This window comes from Gracilinanus agilis, chromosome 3, assembly GCF_016433145.1.
Source record: "Gracilinanus agilis isolate LMUSP501 chromosome 3, AgileGrace, whole genome shotgun sequence".
Classification (NCBI taxonomy): domain Eukaryota; kingdom Metazoa; phylum Chordata; class Mammalia; order Didelphimorphia; family Didelphidae; genus Gracilinanus; species Gracilinanus agilis.
In genome coordinates, this window is record NC_058132.1 from 341,910,476 (window position 1) to 341,932,940 (window position 22,465).

The following is a 22,465-nucleotide window of genomic DNA, read 5'->3' on the forward strand; positions in this document are numbered from 1 at the left end:
CTTCCTAGTTGTGTGACTCTGAGCAAGTCACTAAATCCCAATTGCCTAACAAATGTAAGGGTTTTATATGTATGTGTGTGTGTGTGTGCAAATAAACAAGTGTTAAAAATCTGAAAAAAGAAGAAAAACAGAATATAATCGGAGAAAGTAAAAAGGACCCTCCAGAGAATTCCAATTTTTTTTTGAGGGGAGAAAGGCATAATCGTGGGAATAAATTGTAACTCCCAAAAGATGTACAACCAGAGTGTCTGCCATTCTCCTCATGGCTTATATATCCTTCTTGCCTTAATGAACTACAACCCTCATTACCATTAGCATCATTAACAGTGATTGCTACTGCTATTACTGTTAATAGGTCATGGTTATGTTATTTACTATTATTGACCAAACTAGAGAAAGGGTCAATTGCATTGCTATAAATGCAATAATGATAGACTCTTATTGACTATTAGCTCGAGTTCCAAAAACACACATTACCTATGATGATGCTAAAATGAAATTCTGTAGAGCCTTTAAATAGGTTGGAATGATTCCATATTGCTTCTAAAATAATAATTATTAATAATTAATAGTTATATAACATTACATATCATATTATATGCTATACATAAGTTACAGGATAATTTATTGTATTATATTTAATTAATAGTAAATTATATAAATAATATTTTATATCACTTTGTGCCAGACACTGTTAAACACTTTACAATTATTAACTCATTTGATCTTTTTAACAACCCTGAGAGGTAGGTGCAATTATTAGTTCCCATTTTATAATTGAGGGAACTGAGACAAGCAAAGGTTATATGACTTGTCTAGGGTCACACGGATAGGAAGTGTCATACATAGGTCAGAGTAGAATTGCAATTTGTCTGACTCCAGGTGAAGCATTCTATATCTACTGCACCATCTAGCAGCCAACTCTCCTACTTTCATTGAACTCTCTTCATAATCTAACTATGCCAGTTTTTCTAGGCTTATTTGCATGTTATCACTTTTCATGTTGTCTACGTTCTAGCCAAACTGGACCCCTTTCTTTTCCTTGTAAATAACAGTCCATCTCTCACTGCCACAACTTTGCACATGGTATCCTCTTATGCCTTACCTCATCTCCACTTTGGGGAATCCTTAGGTTCCTTCAAAGCTCAGCTCAAGTACTACCTTCTGTGTGAAGCATTCTCTCTTGCTCTCCTCTCCTCTTCCTCTTCTCTCCTGTCTAGACCTGTCCTGTCCTGTCCTGTCCTGTCCTGTCCTGTCTTGTCCTGTCCTGTCCTGTCCTGTCCTGTCCTGTCCTGTCCTGTCTTGTCTTGTCTTGTCTTGTCTTGTCTTGTCTTGTCTTGTCTTGTCTTGTCTTGTCTTGTTTTCTCTCTCTTTCTTTTTCTTTACCCCTTACCTTCTGCTTAGAAGTGAGACTTCATATCAATTTTATAGCAGAAAAAGGCTAGGCACTTGGATTTAAGTGATTTGCCTAGGGTCATACAGCTAGGATTTATGTGAGGTCAGATTTGAAACCAAGTCTTCCTGACTCCAGGTCTGGCACTCAATACACTGTGCTACCTAGATGCTCCTTATGTGAGGTATTCTTGATCCTTTAGCTGCTGGTTCCCCTTCTTCTCCAAATTACTTCATATTTATTCTTCATATATTTTGTGTTTACTTATAAATATATATGTTTTTCCCCTGATAGAATGTAAGCTCATGGGAGTAAGAACTGTTTTATTTTTGTCTTTGTGCCCCTAGTTTCCAGCACAACATCTAGCATATAGTGGGTGCATAATAAATGTTTGTTGACTGAGAACTTTAACATTTCTTTACCTTTTTTGCATTTCCTACTCCATGATTCCAGGGAGATGCCACCACATGGAGAATACATTTGCAGTCCAGATTATAGCCTTTTGTTGGGAGAACATGACCTGGTTTCACCGACGTTTCTTTTCCCAATAAATTTAATTCTTTTTGGAGTTCTGGACCAGCTTTCTTCAATATGGCCTGAGAAAGTGGTGCTTTGTCAAGTTGAAGATCTGTTGCGATGGTATTGACAATAATGTCACTCTAAAAGAAAAAAACAACTCATTAAAACACAATCACATCAATAAATATTTTTGTGCAAAGTCAGGTGAAGGATGCAAAAGAGTATAGGACACAGTTCCCACCTTTGAAAAGTTTGTAATCTAGTTGGAGAGTTAGGCTACACATGTAAAAAGTTAAATAACAGTCAGGGCAGATATCACTTAACTCCAATTGCCTAGCCCTTATTGCTCTTCTGCCTTGAAATGGATACTTAGTATTGATTATAAGATGAAAGATAAGGGTTTAAAAAAAAGTTAAATAAGAATAAAAATATTTACATAAGAACTGAAGATAGCATATAACACAGAACAGCATAAAATTAATTGCTAAATAATTATTCAAGTAGTAATTGCCAAAGTATAGAGATAACTAATAACTGCTTCCATCAGACACCCCAGTGGTGAGGGAAAGTGAAGAAGGAACAAGCATTTTTTATGTATCCGTTATGTGCAGGGCACTGTGCTAAGTGATTTACAAATATTACCTTTTTTGATCTTTGCGACAGTCATGTGAGGTACATACTATTATCCCCATTTTACAGTTGAGGAAACTAAAGCATTTCATCTTCTACAGGAAATCTTTCTTATCTGACACACGGTAGGCATTTAATAAATGTTAATGGACTGACCGAGGCAAGCAAGGGTTAAGTAACTCACACAGGTAGTAACAGTCTAAAGCCAAATTTGTATTCAGATCTTTTTAACTCCAGGCCCAGGATGCCAACTATTGAGTCATCTAGCTTCCTCTTCTGCTCCCAGCCCAGCAACAGAATGCTGACAAATAAGCATTGGGTCTTGTATCTAAAGGAAGTCTTTCCTGTGATATGCAGAATCAGTAGCCATTTTCCTGGGGGTGCAAGCTGGCAGTTGCCACTTTGGAACACAGAACCTAGCAGAGCACCCAGGCCAGGTGCCAGGATGACAGTCGAGGACAGGGTATAAAAGGGGGTCCCCAAACCCCTTACTTCATTTCTCTGGCTCACCTGGAGGATTAGGGAGGAAGGAGGGTCTGAGGCCCCAGGGTGGTTTGGGAGTGAGTTTCTGTTAGGCAGGTAGGACTAATTCCATTGATAGCCAAATAGTCAATACCTCCTTGGCATAGACAACATCCCATACACCAACTAGAGAGTACAATTCAATCAAGAATAGCAGCAACTGACCCAGGGGTTTGCTAGCCCCTGGGCTCAGCAACCAGCATCACAGTTGGGATCAGCCCTCAAGGCTTTTCTCATTACTCTGCACCTTAGGGAACATCTACCAGAGCTTCAAAATTAATTGACATCAACAATTAGGCAAGATCTTAGGGTTTCCTTCACCCACTTACCTATCCTTACCTTCCCTCAGTTCAATTATAAATAAACCCTGTTTACTCTAAGTATAAAGAATCTTGGAGCCTTGCTTACCGTGCCATCATCATCTAATTATTCCAGTTGGATCCCCATTACTAGTTTAGTTGAGCAAGCCTTTCCAAGCCAGTTCACCCATCTTGAATTTGGAGTTTAGGAAGTTTCCTTTAACTTCCTGGAAACATTTCTAACTGTCTGGTTTGGATTGGTTCTAATCCCAGGGGCTGTGGCAGGGAACCTTGACCTTAAAAGGAACATGACCTGGCTCTTCTGAAAGGTTATCTAACTCACATACAGCTGTGGTTTAGGACTCCCTCCTTTCATATTCCATCTTCAGCATCTGCCCTTAGCTGATCATAACAGCTCCTTCATAACATTCCCCAAAGAATTCTTATTGTATCATTATCCAGCTGGGTTCAAGACACCCAGTATTATCTAGATGCTGATTCTCATGTCAGTAGCTCAGCTTAATGTAACTCAGAACCCAACTCCACCCTAATCCTTGAACCCATAGTCTAACTGATAGGGGTCTTTATTCTATCATTATCTCCCAAGGTCTTTTGGGTCTTGCCACCCAAATGATCACTTTCCCAGCTTAATTATCACCTTGCCTTTTTATTTGCTTTGAGCCAAATAGCACATAGTAACCTAATAGAAAACCTTTTATTTGTTGCTTCTCCCAAATACTCGAGAGTAGAGACTGTCTTGATTTCCTTTTTTTATTACAAAACTTAAAATAGTGCTTTGCACATAGAAAGTGCTTTAATAAATATTTTTATATTCTATCCCATCATTTCAGACTGAATAATCAGGGGCAGTTTTATATAGGATGTGAAATTTGCATTAGGTCTTGTAATATAAACATTTTTTGAAGAGGTGAATAGAAAGGAGAAGGGCAGGAGCAATATATTTGTAGGTGAGGAGCTTCTTGGCTCCTAATCCCTTCTTTTCTACTTGCTATTTACACAATCTTGGACACATTACTTAACTTTTCTAGACCTCAATCTCCTTATCTATAATGTAGTGACATTAAGAAATTATTATAATAAACTAGACATGGAATATTAGTGTTCTAATCTCATGTGATGGCAGTAGAAATGGAAAAGAAGGGATGAGTACAAGGAACATTTTATAAGAAGAATCAATTAGATGTGTTGACTAATTGGATTTCAGGGACAAAAGAGAACAAAAAGTCAAAGATAATTCCTAAACTTTCAAAAACTAGGTAAACTGAAGAGAAGTGGTACCATTAATTAAAGCAAACAGAAAGGAAAGTTGGGTCAGGGGAATAGAGGCAATATTATACTATGTACTTTTTATTCTATGACCACCTAGGAATTACTCAAGAGCAAATTATTTTATTCTGGTGATTAAGATCCCTATTTCTATTTTTCAAAAGATGTGTCATTCATCCACAATTTGATAAATATATATATTGCTCCCTTTCTGTAAATAAACTTGTGATCCAGAGGGAACTGCAAATGTGAGGATAGAGCAAAGTAATCCTCCCAAGTACTTTCTTCCCTATAATATATTCCAATTTCTCAATGGGATTCTCTTCCTCTAGTCTTGAATTTTTCACATCAGGAAGGATATATCAAATGATAAAACTATTTTGATTTGCAGAAGGATATAAAGACATCTAAAAAGAAAAAATATATATGTATGTAAAGTGTAGCATGGACTGTTAATTAAATGATGGGCATTGGGGAAGAAAAGAAAATATTTTTCAACTGACAAAAATATATAAGGGCAAAAGTTAGTCCTTAACAGAGAAGCAGTCAAGAGATATGAAAAGGGGAAAGTAAGTGGCTCGGTGAATAGACAGCCATGTTTGGAGACAGGAGGTCCTGGGTTCAAATTTGGTATCATACTATTCCTAGGTGTTTGATCCTGGGCAAGTCTAGTTCTTACCGCTCTTCTGTCTTGGAACTACTACTTAGTATTAATCCAAAGACAGAAGGTAAGGGTTTTTAAAAAATGATATAAACAGTTAAAAAAAATTCAAATGCTGAACAATCTCGTGGAAAAAGCACTATTGGATTAATAATAAGAAATATACCTCAAATTTATCATAGCAAAATGGAATTTAAAAAAAAGTCATTGTTGGAGGACTTGTGGGAAGCTACTCATGCTGATAAAGACAATTGATGGAGTTATGAATTTCTAATCATACAGGAAAACAATTTGGAAAGATGAGAAGTCAATTAACTATTTAAATCCTTTTATCCAGCAATATTAATGTTGGATACAGACCATATAGGAGTCAATGATAAAAAAGAAACTCCAAATAGACCAAAATAATCATAGCACACTCTTCCTGGTAGCAAAAAACTGGAAATATATTTGAATAATTTATATAATATCAATACAATAGAATATTATTGCCTTATAAAAGAAATGAAAATGAGGAATTAATAAAAAGTAGCATTTATAAAAGCACTTCACAAATATTATCTCATTTGATCTTTGCCAACAACCCTGTGAAGAATGTGCTACTATGATCTCTAGCTTACAGATGAGGAAATGAGGCAGTTAGGTGGCTTGCCTAGGGTCACACAGCTGGTAAGAGCTTGAGGCCAGATTTGAACTCAGGTTATCTTTACACCAAGTCTAGTGCTTTATCCCCTATGCACTTAGAGGTGCCTCGAGAGAAACATGAGAAGGCTTGTAACAATTAATGTAAAATGCAGAAAGTAGAAGTCAGAGTTGATGGGAGGAAGATAATGGGTAGTGATACTAATGCAAAAAGAAGAAATGGAGAAAAGAAAGAAGAAAGCATCAATAAAACATCTTTAAAATACACAGAAGAATAAATAAATGGACTTGTACGAAAATATTTATAGCTGTGCTTTTTGTGGTGGCAAAAAACTGGAAAAGGAGGGTAGATCCTTCAATTGGGGAATGGCTGAACAAATTATGGTATATGCTGGTGATGGAATACTATTGTGCTAAAAGGAATAATAAACTGGAGGAGTTCCAGGTGAACTGGAAAGCCCTCCAGGAACTGATGCAGAGTGAAAGGAGCAGAGCCAGAAGAACATTGTACATCGAGACTGATATACTGTGGTAAAATCGAATGTAATGGACTTCTGTACCAGCAGCAATGCAATAACCCAGGACAATTCTGAGGGATTTATGGTAAAGAACGCTGCCCACATTCAGAGGAAGGACTGCAGGAGAGGAAACATATAAGAAAAACAACTGTTGGACGCATGGGTCGGGGTGGACATGATTGGGGATGTAGACCTGAAACCACCACACCAATGCAACTATTAACAATTTGGAAATAGGTCTTGATCAAGGACACATGACAAAACCAGTGGAAATGTGCATTGGCCATGGGTGAGGGGAGTGCGGGGGGTGAAGGGGAAAGTAGGAGCATGAATCATGTAACCATGTTAAAAATGAATATTAATAAATGTTTAAATTAAAAAAAAATTAAAAAAAATACACAGAAGAGATCAGAAGGAAGTTCAGATGGAGAGAGAGAAAAGCAGAGTAGTCTTGTTACAATAGGATTACATTTAATATACATGAAATAAAACAGAAACTGCATATAATAGAAGATTACAGTTTCATATGTAAATTTTTCATTTTGTGCCTCTTTGTATGTCAATACAATTATGCTGACTGATATTTATGAAGTTTTCAGTAAAGAATAAAAAATTAAAATAACATAAACCAAAAACAAGACCAAGTTTTTAAAAAAGTGTTTCATTCTCTAAAATGTGTATATAATATATCTATGTATATGAAATAGAATAGATAGCTTTCTAGATAAACTTCTTGGCTAGTTGCAGCAATGGAAAAGAATAGATTCTGCATCACCTTTAATTTCTTTATGGAGGCAGCATGTTATAGTGAATTGAGCAGTTAATTTGTCACTAAGAAGATCTATGTTCAAACCTGCCTTAGACATTTACAAGCTGTATGACCCTGGACAAGTGACTTGATTTGAACTCAACTGCCACACACCCAAAGGAGTAGAATTTTAATCTTAAACTAAACTTAAAACTAAACTAAAGCTAAATCTGTATTAACCTTACAAGGATTATATGCTTAAAGTATATATGATCCCAGTAACATGGGAATTGGGCTACTTTAATTTTAAAATAACCTTCAGGGGTGTTTGGTAAATGGCATTACCCACCTTAGCATCCTGAATGTCCCTTTTTATCAATATAATGCTCAGATCTCCAGTTTCAATAGAGGCCAATGCATTTCTATGTCCAGTACTTTTTCTCATGATGGTTTTCTGGTTTTCTGGTGGTGTAGAGGGCAGCAAATCATTACTGGGAAATGCATCTTCAAAGATGGTCTTCACAGCTTCATAAAAAGCCTGAACTGTCTTATCGGATGAATCAACGAGATGAATCTCTTTCAAGCTATGTTTATATTGGTGATTCTGGAAGTTTTCCTTGATGGCCAGGGCAATGGTCTTTGTACATTCTTCTAAGGGGAAGTCAAAGTGGCCCGAGCTAAGAGCTGGGATAGCTATTGAAGTGTGGCCAGATTGGTCAGCCTGATAGAGACACTCTGTGATAGCATTTTTTAATAAGTGCTTACACCTGTAAGCATGTTCTGGCCTCCACCTGGGGCCAACAGCATGAATCACTTGCTGATATGGGAGCCGTCCAGCACCAGAGACAACAGCATAGCCAGGATGGATCTTACCCTGTTGCTGAACTATCCGGTCACATTCCCTCTGTAGCTCTGGGCCTGCTGCTTCAGAGAGTGCACCTGCCAGGCCTCCATCGTGTTTTAGGTTCTCATTTGCTGCATTCACTACTACATCTGCTGGGAACTGGGTTAAGTCACCCTTTTGAACAGTCAATAAAATGCCAGATTCTAAAGTTATCTTGCAATAGACCTTCTGTCTATGATCATTGCCCCCACTTTTCTCATCTCCATCTTCTTGCAACCGAATTAAACAGTTAAACATTTTTTTGGCTTCCATTTTATAATACCCTTCTTTGTCTTTGAATAAGATGTCAGCTCCTGGTTTATGAATGCTAAAATTTTCAACATGTATTGACTCCAAAATTTGTTTAACCATGGTCACTCCTTTCATCACTTCTCCTTTTGGACCACTCAGTGAAATGCCTCTTTCATTGGCCAGAGTTTTGAAATCAATCTTCACTTTTTTTTTCTTTATATTTTCCAAGATTTGCTCATTTTCCTCCTGTATATACTGGATAATTGCTAGTGACTTCACAGGAACCGACTCCTGTATTTTTGTGTTTTCTTCTATAAATCCAGAAACTTCCTGGTAGCTTTCATATACTGGACCGACACAACCAGCAATCATTATCTTAACTCCAGTGTCTGAATTTTGTTCTTCTATTATTATTGTCTTTGAAGAACAGTTGTATTTCTTATCCAAATTATCAGTGAGAGTTTTCCACTGATGATCATTAAGAATCTCACTATCTACCACATCAATGCACTTAAAGTCCAAAGCTTTCTGCATATGTTGTTCTGCTTCTGACAAAACCTGGGGAGAGGAGCCAAACAAAAAAATGGCTGTACCTTCCATCAAATAAGTAGCAGAAATTTTCTTGGATACAAAAAGATCTTCAGAGAATGTCTCACAGTCTACTTGTTGGAGAAACTGAACTATCTGAGGGGCAATATGCAAGGATTTTTGAGCCAAGCCTTGGAGCTTCTCCAGAATTTCACTCTTTGCTTTATATACATCTGCCTGCAATCCACTCAGGCAAATGCTCTTTGTAAGGCTGTTGTAAGTGACCTCCAGTTCTGGATATTCTTTGTGGAGAGTCTCTTCTAAGCCATTGTTGCGTAAAATGGAAAACCTTCCAGGACATAAAGTGAAATCTGATCTTATACTTTGTTTTTCTCTTTCTATTTTTTGGGTAGCCCTTTCTATCTGAGTTTTTACTTCTGGTTCAGTTTTTTGCACATCCTCCAGTCTCCCAGCTATGATCACTGTCTCTTGAAGCTTATCAAACTCAATCAAAGCTCTTTCATTTCCTATGCTGTCTCTAACAGCTTCCCATACCATTGGGTCCATATTATACTTCTTGACTTGGTATTCTGACATAAGAGAAGAGAATTTCAAGGAAACATCCTTGATCCATGTCTTGATTATGCTGTTCTTTGTTCTTCTTTGACTGACTAAGGTGGCTGAAGGACCGAGTATAATTTCTGGCTCTTTACAATTGAGTTGGGGCCATGTCAGTTCACAATGAAAGGTCTCCATGGCTCTGGTTATGTCTTTAATTACTCCATCATCTTGATGAAAGAATTTCAATAGATAAGGTTCTATTGGTACTTTGAAGGGCTCTGGCAGCTCTGCTGGTGGCTTTGCCTTTCCATATAAAGCAGTATCTAAACTATGGTAGTATGGGAACATGGAAAGAGGACTGTTGTTGAAGAGAAGTTTCTTGGTCAATATGGTTTTGACCACTAAAAGAAAAAGAAACAAATAAATGTAAATGTTTACAATTCATAAAAAGTTAATTAAACTGTGTTAGTCTTAAATAAAGCAGAATTTGTCTTTACAGGAGAAAAGCCTCATTTTCAATAAAGCTGTGAAATAACATTAATTATTATAAAATGGTGTTTTCATTAAAGTGACTTACTAATGCAACACAAATATTCCACGTAAAGAATGAACTATATTCTCCCAACATTTACTGAGTTGTTTGTTTGTTTGTTTTGTGGGTTTTTTGGTAACCCTTACTTTCTGTCTTAGTAACAACTCTAAGAGAAGGGCAAAGGCTAGACAAAATGGGGTTAATGCCCAGGGTCACATAGCTAGAAAGTGCTGAAGACTAGCTTTGAACCCAGGACCCCCTTCTCCAGACCTGGCTCTATCCACTGAGCCACAGAGCTGCATTCCTAATGACTTATTTAAATAAATGTCAAGAATAATGATGTCAACAATAAAAAATGCCAATAAACACCAGTTATTTAAAGAAAAAATATTTGTTGAGCTAGCATTTGGAGCTCTTAGAACTTCTCCAGTTGAACCCAGAAGTAATCGCTATTGCACATTAACCAGCAATGGAATTTAGTTAATAAGAATAAAAGGAAAATATAAGCATCTGAGTTACCACACAGATAACATAGAGGCATAGATTTCTTTGAGTTTTGGAAGGTGGCAGTATTACCATGAATGAATTTATGACTTAATGAAATAGTAAAAAGTTACAAATTCTAGTGATAAGCAGGATGATTTCAGGAAAAAATGGAAAGATCTTCATGAATTGATGCAGAATGAAGTAAGATGAATCAGAAGAAAATTGTGCACAGTAACAGCAATATTGTATAATAATCAACTGTGAAAGACTGATCAGTAATACGATGATCCAGGACAATTCTGAAGGACTTATAACAAAGAATGCTATCCATCTGCAGAGAAATATCTGATGGAGTCTGAATGCAGATCAAAGCATACTACTTTTCACTTTATTTTATTTGTGTTTTGGGGGGGGAGTTTATATGAATATTCTTTCACAACAATGACCAATATGGAAATATGTTTTGCATGGTGATAAATGTATAACCTAGATCATACTGCTTACCATCTCAGGGAGGGAGAATAGTATGGAGGGAGGGAGACAACATAGATCTTATAATTTCAGAAAACTTATATTGAAAGTTGTTATTACATGCAAATGGGAAAATATTTTTTAAAAAGGTTAAGATTGAGATACAGTTATGCTGCAAGTGTATCTTCATCTGAATCTCACAGATGAAGATAATATGATTCTGGACTTTCTAAGACATTACTGCATTAGGCAACAGAGATAACCATTAAATTAAGTGCAGCCAACCTTTGTAGATGTTTTAGGCTTGGCATAGTGCCACAGAAGATTAGTATATTTTTCGGTTGAGTTGATTGATTTTTGCAGAGGGATTTGAAAATAATACATCATTATAATACTGGCCTTCTTGCTATTTTATGAACAAGACACTCCATTTCTCAGCTCCAGACATTTTCTTTGGTGGTCTGATAAGCTTAGAGTGCTCTCCTTCTCTGCCTACCAGCTTCCTTCAAGTCCTAACTAAAATCCTACCTTGTATAAGAAGCTTCACCCAATCTCTCTTAATTTTAGGACTATCTCTCCATTGGTTATTTCTTATTTATCTTGTATGAAGCTTGTTTGTACATGTTTGTGTGCTTGTTATCTCTTCTGTTAAATTGTTTCTTTTTTTATTGAAAACTTTTATTTAATTAATTAATTTAGAATATTTTTCCATGGCTACATGATTCATGTTCTTTCCCTCCCAACCCCCCATAGCCAATTCCACTGGGTTTTACATATGTCATTGATCAAGACCTGTTTCCATATTATTAATATTTGCATTAGAGTTATCATTTAGAGTCTACATTCCCAATCATATCCCCATCGACCCATGTGATCAAGCAGTTGTTTTTCTTCTGTGTTTCTACTTCCACATACTTTCTCTGTATGTGAATAGCATTCTTTCTAAACTATGAGTTTCTTAAGAGCAGTGACTCTCTTTGAATTTTCTCTGAATCCTTGGCATTTAGCATAATGCCTACATATAGTAGGTGCTTAATAAATATTTATTGACAGATTGACTGAATATTGACAGAGGAGCCAAGAAACTTTTCTTAATGGAAAATGTTGAAGCTTTTCTGCTATCACACACTTCACTTCCTGGTTAGTCACTGGTTATCCTTAGAAATATGTAAAGAAGCCCTCCAATTAGTCATCATTTAGGCCTCTTATCCCCTCTTCTTCATTTCCTATCATTAAGGTACCTCTCTGCTTTTCATCCCTGTCTCACATGATCCAATGGATTTATTCCTTTTCAAGGCTAACCCCTCCACTTATTCAAGTGATCCCATTTTATTCCATTTCCTCTGACAGATTACCTTCTCTATCATCCCCACTTTTTTGCTTATTTTCACTCTCTCCTTTCCTCCTGGCTCATTCCCTACTGCCTACAAACATGCTGTTATCTCTTCCATCTTGAAAAAGTACCCCCCTTACTTGATATTTCCTTCTTTGCTAACTACTGTCCCATATCTCTTCTACCCTTTGAGAAAAAGAAGGCAAGAGTTGCAATCATGATATCTGACAAAGCCAAAGTAAAAATAGATCTGATCAAAAGACATAGGGAAGGTAATTACATCCTGATAAAAGGCAGTATAGACAATGAAGAAATATCAGTACTTAACATGTATGCACCAAATGGTATAGCATCCAAATTTCTTCTGCCCTTTGTAGCTAAATTCCTCAAAAAGATTATAAATAATAGATGCTTCCACTTTCCTCCTACTCCCTTCTTAACCGTTTCAGATTCTGACCTTATTCCATCAAAATGGCTCTTTCTAAAGTTACAAATGATCTCTTATTTGTTAAATCCACTAGTCTTTTCTCTATCATTCTCCTTGACCTCTCCACAGCCTTTGACACTGATGACCCCTCTTTCTGCCTTGATACTTTCCTCTCTTTAGATTTTTGGGACACCATTCTCTCTGGATTTTTATCCTATCTATCTGACCACTCCTTCTCTGTCACCTTTGCTGGATCTTTTTCTAGCTCCTGCATTCTCTTCTCTTTTCCCTCTATACTATTTCATTTGGTGATCTGTTAAGTTCTCATAGATTTAACTGCTGCCTCTATTCAGATGATTTTCAAATTTACCTATATTGCCCTAAACTCTGTTGAGTTCCAATCTCCAATTGCCTTTCAGACATCTCAAACTTGATGTCTAGTAGCCATCTTAAACTCAACCTATCCAACATTTGTCTTTCCTTTTAAACTCATTAATCTTTCCATTTAAATGCTCTCTCCTTCCTTCTCTATTACTATAGAAAGAACATAACTATCCTTCTAGTCCTACAGGTTCCTAACCTAGGAGTCACCTGGACTATCTCTCACCTTACCATATCCAACATGTTGATTTTACCTTTGCAATATCTCTTGAATATGTCCCCCTTCTCTCCTTTGATACTGTCATCATTCTCGGGCATGCATGCATTCCGTCATGCCTGAACTATGGTAATAGCCAGCTGGTGAATCTTCCCTCCTCAAGTTTATCATTACTCCAGTCCATCCTTCATTCGCCATTAAAATGGTTTTCCTAAAGTACAGCTCGGATTATGTCATTCCTCCCCAACCTGCACTGGCCCCACTCCACTCAATAAATTCCAATGACTCCCTATTGCCTTCAGGAACAAACCTAAAATTCTTTATTTGGCATTCAAAGCCTTTCATGATCTAGCCCTCTCCTGTCTTTCCAGTCTTTTTATACCTTAATTCTCCACCATGTACTCTTCAACCTTGTGACACTAATATGGATGTCCTATGAATAAGATATGACATTTCTCAGCTTCTGGCATTTTCTCTGGTTTTCTTCTATGCTTGAAATGCTCTTCCTTCCTCATTTCTACCTACTGACCTCCCTGGCTTCCTTTAGGTTGCAACTAAAATTGCTTCTTTTTACTAGAAGCCTTCTCTGTCCTCTCTTAATTTTAGTATCTACCTTCTTATTTATCTTGTATTTAGCATGCTTTGTATTGATTTATGTGCATGTTGTCTTCCTCTTTCTACTATAAACTCCTGGAAGGTAGGGATTATCTTTTGCCTTTTTGTTTGTTTGTTTGCAGCACCAGTGCTTAGCACAGTGCCAAATACATAGTAGGCACTTAAATACCCACCCCCAGGTGATCAGGCAGGATCCTTTACTTTGGGGAAGAGAAAATGGAAAAATCACAAGGCCACAAATGTACTATAAAGGATATAGTTGACATATAATATCCTAGGACTACAAAAGAGCACATTTTCTGAATCTTCACTAAGACATCTCAATTAAATTGTATAGGGATCCCCATATTATAGGTAGAAAGTGAAGAGAAAAAGGAGAAATCTGAAACCAGATACTTTCTAGGTTACCATCCAACTCAAAGATCCTATAATTATTTAATGTATATACACTGTGATATTAAGAAAGAACGTTGAATTGATAGCCAGAGTACCTGGGTTGTAGTCCTAAGATTATTACTGGACAAGTAAATGCTGCTCTGAGTCTTTAATCTGTTAAATGAGGGCATTGTCTTTTGATAAGGCTCCTCATAGTGCTAAAATTCTAGGATTATAATTATTAATATATGCTATATATTTAAAAACATATTATTAATTATAACTATATAAGTAAAAGTGAATTAAATATAATTGTAAAATTCTAGGATTCTACTCTATTGCAGAATGCTTTGATATTCATATTTTGAGTTTTCTACCCACACTAGTCAAAGTCAAATTTTCCCAGAGTAATTTTTTCCCCCTTGACTTTCTTAGTTTTAACTTTGGACTTTTCTTCTTGCCTGATTTCCATCACTATTACTTTAGAACAGATATTAATTTAAGCTTCTCTGTTGATAATTTATTCCTTTTCCCAGTCTTATACCCCTACTTCTATAAAAGAAAGGGGCCTGATAGATGATCTCTAAGGTCCTTTTAAACTCTGCATCCATGATCCTATGGCCTTAATATTTTCAACATTTCTTTTTTGGAGGTCCCACTATTTACTTTCTTCAACAAGGAGATGGAAAATTAATGGGGCTAAACAGAGGATCAAAATAGTACTTTTTGACCCTTATTCTCCACATATGTAAGTTTCTTTATCATAGTGATTGAAGTACTTTTGGAAACTGTTAACATCCTATCTTAATGTCCACCACGGTGTATTCTTCTATGGATGAGGGCTAAGTGCAAGATTTGTAGCTTTGGGGCTGAGACCGTGGATGCTCTGATTCTTTCTGAATCCCCCAGATATTTAGGTACCTAAACTATCTCTAGATATTTAGGCATCCTGGGGCCAGGGTGGTGGGGGGGACCAGGAAGTGGGTAGGAGAAGAAGAAGAGGGTGGTAAGGGTGGAATTTCCTGAAGGCTGTAGGACTGGCAAACAACTAGCAGTAAGAAGCTGAGAGAAACCATCATCCATATTTGCAACATCCAAACAGTTTGATTACACTGGTTTGGCTGTGGCCAGGCTAAGACAGAGGAGGTGAAGAACAAGCCCAGCATTACTGAACAGCCTACAGTTCTGAGGGATTATTGTCATAGATTTAGTTATAGGGTCACCTATTCCCCAACCCATTCCTGATCATTCCTTTCCTTTGTATACAACTCAGATAAAAGTTATTAAGTACCTTCCTAGAGTAGTTATTCCATCACCACTCTGGGGAGGGAGCAATGCAGTCAGATGAACATTATCCAAGGCTGATAGAGCCCAATACCAATAATCAATCAACCCCAGGTGGGACCTGAAAGGGTTACCCATCCATTGACCTTAGGGATCCTGCCTGGGCACTGTTATAAAGAAGGGCGGTTATTATAACATCCAGCTGGGTGGCAGGACTCTGTCCCTGCACCAGTCATTAGGGAACCAAACCAAAGCTTCCTCAGATTAATATCTCAGATTACTACTACTAATAACCAGCCTAATAGTGGTAGTATGCAGATTACTCTCTTCCTTTATAACACTGCTTTAACCTAACCCCAAGCCAAGTAAGCAGAGGAGCTGTGTGGATCAATATACCTCTTCTCACTTGATAACTTTGGCTTGGGCACTGTTTGTGGGGTCAAGTGCTTAGCTGAACTGAACATTTATAAGTCCTGGTGGTTATCAGCACACCATGGTGGCCATTCAGGCATCCCTCTCCCTACTCAGCTTAGATCCATTCACCATCTAAGGATCTTGGGCCACCTTCATCAGGCCCATCTCACAGAAGCACCATACCATCCTGTATAAGAGATCAAAGCAGTTGCATAGAAGACTTCAAAGGAAAATGGGAATTGGTTTCTTGCCCTAGAATAGCTCAAAAAGATTTCAAAATGGAAATGAAAATGATTCAAGAAAGAATAAATAGCTTGAAGAAGGAAGTACCAAAAAATCCTGAAGAAAATAATACCTTAAAAAGCATAATTGGCCAAATGGAAAAAGAAGTACAAAAATCCAATTAAAAAAGAATTTCTTTAAAAAGTTGAATTGTCTAACCAGAAAAGGAATTGCAAAAGATCCCTGAAAAAAATTGTATTTATAAAGAAATAAACCTAGGAGTAGATTTTTATGAAAAAATTAACAAAATTGATAAACCATTGGTCAATCTAATAAAAAATAAGAGAAAACCAAATCACTTGCTTTAAAGATGAAAAGGGTGAATATACCAACAGTAAAGATGAAATTAAGCAACTATTAGGAGATATTTTGTTCAACTATATAAAAACAAATTGAACAATGAAAGTGAAATAGAAGAATACTTACAAAAAATAAACTGCCTACACTGTCAGAGCAAGAAATAGAATACTCAAATAAATCCATTTTAGAAAAGAAATTAAACAATTGTTAGAAAAGAAATTAAACAATTCATGAAGGAATTTTCTAAAAAAGCATCAGGAACAGATGGATTTACAAGTGAATTCTACCCTACATTTAAGGATCTACTAATTCCAATATTAAATAAATTATTTGAAAGAACAGGCAAAGAGGGAGTTTTAACCAACTCCTTTTATGCAACAAATACAGAGCAGATTCCTAAACCAGGAAGAGCAAAAAGAGAGAAAGAAAATCACAGATCAATATCATTAGTGAATGTGGATGCAAAAATCCTAAACAAAATACTAGCTAAGAGGCTACAACAAATGTCACAAAAATAACATATTGTGACAAAATAAGATTTATACAAGGAATGCAGAGATGGTTTAATATAAGGAAACTATCAACATATGTGATAATATAAATTACAAAAGGAATAATGGCCATAGGATTATATCAATAGATGCAGAAAAAGCCTTTGACAAAATATAGCACTCATTCCTATTAAAATCACTGGACAGCATAGGTATAAATGGAGTTTTTCTTTTTTTTTAAATATTTATTAATATTCATTTTTAACATGGTTACATGATTCATGCTCCTACTTTCCCCTTCACCCCCCCACACTTCCCCCACCCATGGCTGATGCACATTTCCACTGGTTTTAACATGTGTCATTGATCAAGACCTATTTCCAAATTGTTGATAGTTGCATTGGTGTGGTAGTTTCGAGTCTACATCCCCAATCATGTCCACCTCATCCCATGCGTTCAAGCAATTGTTTTTCTTATATATTTCTCTCCTGCAGCCAGGAGTTTTTCTTAAAATGATGTGAAGCATCAACTTAAAATCATCAGCAAGTATTATTATGATTGGGAAAAGCTAGAAGCCTTCCCAATAAAATCAGGAATGAAACAAGGATGTACATTATTGCCAGTATTAACATAGCATTAGAAATGATGGCAGTAGCAATGAGAAGAAAAAGAAATCAAAGGAATAAAAATGGGCAAAGAGGTAATAAAACTATCTGTTTGCTGATGACATGATAGGATATGTAGAAAATCCCAGAAAATCAACTGAACAGATAATTTTAACAAAATAGTAATATATAAAATAATTCCACATAAATCAGTGATGGGCAAACTATAGCCTGCGGGCCAGATGCAGCCCCCTGAAATGTTCTATCTGCCTATGCGACATTATTCCTAATATGACGAGTACAATGAGTAGGATAAAATATAATGAAACTTCGAAAGAGTTGCCTTAGAAACAGACTAACAGATGATCATTTCCTTTTCTTTGTCCCCCTCTTTAAAAAGTTTGCTCATCACTGAAAATAAATCATTAATATTTTAATATATTGTTGACAAAATACAGATAGAATAAAGTACACCAGAGTATACCTGCCAAAAAAAGAACCAGGAACTACATTATAATTATAAGACACTTTTTACTAGACTGATCTAAATAAATGAAGAAATTCATTGTTCATAGATGGACAGAGACAATATAATTAAAATGATAATCCTACCTAAACTAACCTACTCATTTAATGCCATCCCAATTAAATTACCCAAAAATTATTTTATTGAGTTAGAAAAAATAACAAAATTTATTTGGAAGAATGAAAGATCAAGAATAGCAAAGGAATGAATAAAAAAAATGTAAAGGAAGGAGGTCTAGAAGTACCAGATTTAAAACAGTATAATAAAGCAGTAATTTTCAAAACTATCTGGTACTAGATAAGATATAGAAAGGTAGATCAGTGGAACAGAAGAGACACATAACAAACAATAGCAGAAGATTATAGTAATCAGGTATTTGATAAAAACATAGATCCAGGATTTGGGAATAATAAATCACTATCTGGAAAAAATTGCTAGGATAACTGGGAATGAGTTTGACAAAAACTAGGTATAGATCAATATCTTACACTAGTCACTAAAAAAAGAACAAAATGGATACATGAAATAGACATAAAATGTGATACTATAAGTGTCAGGGGCCATCAAATTCACACTATATGACAAAGTCACAGATGGATCCTGAAGCCAGCAGTGCAGGCCACATGGAGGATGGATGCACCCACTCAGACTCTCCTATGTGACCCCTTTCTTACTAACACATTCTATTATTGGAATTATTGTGATCAATATCCCTACTCAGCCCCAGGGTAATACAGAAGAATAGTAAAGGCTGTTACTAGAGCCTTTACAGGGCCCCCTACAGACTCCCAGGAAAGTGCCACCTTTACATGTAGTAATACAGAAATTCCCCTTAAAAAATCACCTCATAACAAACCAGTAAATAATGAGTTAATGCTAAAAATTTTAAAACTCCAACAAAACTGTACTTAGATTTTCCATTCCCATACACAGAAGCTTATGTAATGGTAAACTAAGAAACAACAGGCCTCCCTGATTTTGGTATATTGAGAAGACAATGGATAAAAAATAGAGTTGTTCCATGAACAGATGGCTACATTGGCCCAGCCTTAGAAACATGTCAAACATACCTTTGAAAAATATTGAAAGTTACTGAAGAATGAAAAATTGTTAGTAAAAAAAGTTAATGTATGACTTATTCATTATCCTCAAGAAAAGATGTATGTTGAAAATGAAAATTCATGCCAACCTGAACATAATCTCAAAAAAAGGGTATAAAAAATAAATTCAGCCCAAGGCTAGCCAGAACAGTCTCAGTGACGCATGGCAGATACTCTTGACTGTCCTCATTTATCTCAATTCGCCAACACTGTCCCACCTCCTAGATATCTGGACCACGGGAACAAGCCTCCCGCATATAAGTAAATTAGAAGAACAGGGAACAAACTTCCTATCAAATTTATGGATAGGAGAGAAATTTATGAGTCAACAAGAGATGGAGTGCATTGTGAAATGTAAAATGGATAATTCTGAATACATTAAAATGTTTTTGTACAAATAAAATAAACACTGCCAAGATTGGAAGGAAAGCAGAAACCTGGATAAAATTTTTTTGACAGCTCCTCAGATAGAGGCTAAAATATATAGTGAACTTTGTTAAATTTATAAGAATAAGAGCCCTCCCCCAGTTGGTAAATGAGTAAAAGATATGAGCAGACAATTTTCAGATGAAGAAACCAAAATTATATGTAGGTATGGAGAAAATGCTCCAGATCACTGATTAGATAAATGCAAACCAAAACAATTCTGAGATATCACCTCATCCTCACCAGGCCGGCTAAAATATTGAAAGGGTAAAGTGATAAATGTTGAAGGGGTTGTTGAAAAACAGACACATTATTGCCCTATTGGTGAAGCTGTGAACTGATTAAACCATTTTGGAAAGCAATTTGGAATATATGCAGAGTTATAAAACCAAGATATTAGAGCAGTTTTCTGTTTCCTTCTCCAGTTCTTTTTATAGATGAGAAAATGGAGGCATAGTAGTTAGACAGACTGAATGTGATTTCTTAGGGAAGTCTTAAATGAAAAGGAGGATCCAATTCAAAAATGTGATTCCAAATTTAGTGAGGCTGTTCCTAAATCACTCAGAGAGGAAAGTCCCATTTCTTCTATTTCTTCTGAAATAGAGAAGGAGACAGGTGTAACGAAACTCCTCTCTCATCTTGTGCATCTCCAGACCAACTCTCCCTCCCCTCCTCCTTCTCCTGACACCCCATCCTCTCCTGTCCCTTCTCCCAACCCACATCCAACCCCAGTCCAGACCATACCGGTTCCTACCAATACTGCTGAGGCAAACACACAAACAACTCAAAAGACACATAATGCTACAGTAAGCACACAAACACCTAAAAAAATCTGTTCTGCCTCAGTAAGCACCAAAATGACTAAAAAGAAACCAAAACCATGCTATGATTCTGATTTTGACTCTAATTCTGATTCCTGTGGTGGCCTTTTCCTCTTAAGAGAAGTGCCTACATTAGATATTTCTGGGGATGTGATATGTTTAACACACCATACTCTATTCACTCCTCAAGATATCAAAGAATTTAAAAAAGATATTCTAAATTATAATGATGAACCCATAGCTGTAATGAAAAGGATGGAAGATATATTTTTCCAATACAATCCTTCCTATAAGGATGTGGAAAAATTACTCAAGATCTTCCTGACAAAGAGAGAGAGAAAAACAAAATCATCTCTCATGTAAATAAGGCCCGAGGATGAAATGCAGCACACTGGCCATGTGAGGACCCTAAATAGGATCATAACAATTCAGAGGAATATTTGCAACTAAATAATGCTAGGGCTGCAATATTAAAAGCAATGAAAGAATGTGCAGAATATCCAGACAACTGGAACAAATTTGATCGCCTAATGCAAAATGATGATGAAACTCCCTCTCACTTTATGGACAGGCTTATTGAATTGGGAGCTAGATATTTGGACTTGGATTTATCAACAGAACAAGGCATACGACAAATAAGACAACAGTTTGTAAACAATTCTAGCAGATTGGTCCAGGATTACTTTAAGATGCATTGTCCCAAATGGCCAGAACTGGATCTGGATGAATTAAGGAAAATAGCTGTGTATGTCACTAAAGGACATGAAGAGACAAAGATACAAACTAATGACCTATTAGATACCATACAAAAAGAACTGAAATCATTACAAAACAAAATAGAAAAGCAAGAAAGGGGGCATGATAATACACCAATACCACTTGCCCCTCTCCAAGAATCTAATTATCAATCTCTGAACTGCCACTTCTATAACAAGAAGGGCCACTTAATGATGAATTGCAGGAATTTGTTATGGATAATTAGGAATAATAATAACAACTACCAGAAACAACACTAATTTCAGAAACATTAATTATAGAAATCGCAATTTCATGACTGATAACTATAGGAATTCCAATTTCAGGACTGATAATCAGGCAGATAATCCACAACAAATGACCCCACAACAGTACCTTCAAAGTGGAGCTTGTCCATGCACTACTCAGGATGCTAATGCCCCTCAAAGGGGAGCCCAAGGAACTACAAAAACATTCTGAAAGTGTGCAGGGGTGGGAGGGTTGGGGCATGGGAATCAGAGGAAGCAGCCTTTGATTTTCCAGACCCTGATATCCTGCTGCCTGTTGTCTCTATCCACTGCCCCCCCCCCCAATACTAATGAGCCTCATGTGACATTGAGAGTTGGAGACGCTTATTATGATTGTCTCCTGGACACTGGAGCTTCCAGGTCTGTATTGAGGAGCACACCTGATTCAGGTTGTGACCCTATTGGCTCCCTAAAAGTAGTAGGTATATCTGGAAAACCTCAACAGGTCCCAAAGCTGTCACCTCGCATGGTAAGCAGAGGATCCCTAACTGTAGAGCATTCATTTCTTTTAATGCCTGCATCCCCTATAAATTTGCTGGGAAGAGACCTTTTGTGTAAACTTAGAGCCACAATAACCTACTCTCCAGATGGCTCTATGTCATTGGAAATACCCAAGGAATCTTTAAATTTGCTCCCTGTACTTCTCTCAGAGAGCCAGGAGGTGAACGAGCCTCCCACCTTGGGAATACCTACTGACATCCCTGAGTCTCTTTGGGCCACATCTTCTTCCAATGTAGGCCTACTTAAATCAAATTACGATAAAAGGAGGTCCAGCTCCCTCCATTCCTCAATACCCTCTATCAAAGGAAGCAATTGAGGGAATTACCCCAGTGATAAATTCACTAATTGAACAAGGGATAATAATTCTATGTAAATCGGAATATAATACACTT

At 36.6% G+C, this 22,465-nt stretch overlaps 1 protein-coding gene across 1 annotated transcript in view; it reads right to left on the minus strand.

Moving 5' to 3' along the window:
- LOC123242359 (protein mono-ADP-ribosyltransferase PARP14-like) overlaps positions 1-22,465 on the minus strand; it is a 92,417-nt gene that overhangs the window by 33,269 nt on the left and 36,683 nt on the right. Inside the window, exons 6-7 of the mRNA XM_044670050.1 lie at positions 7,569-9,844; positions 1,816-2,052 (exon numbers count right to left, since the gene is read on the minus strand). Of these exons, the coding sequence (XP_044525985.1) occupies positions 1,816-2,052; positions 7,569-9,844 (2,513 nt within the window). The remainder of the gene's footprint in view (positions 1-1,815; positions 2,053-7,568; positions 9,845-22,465) is intronic.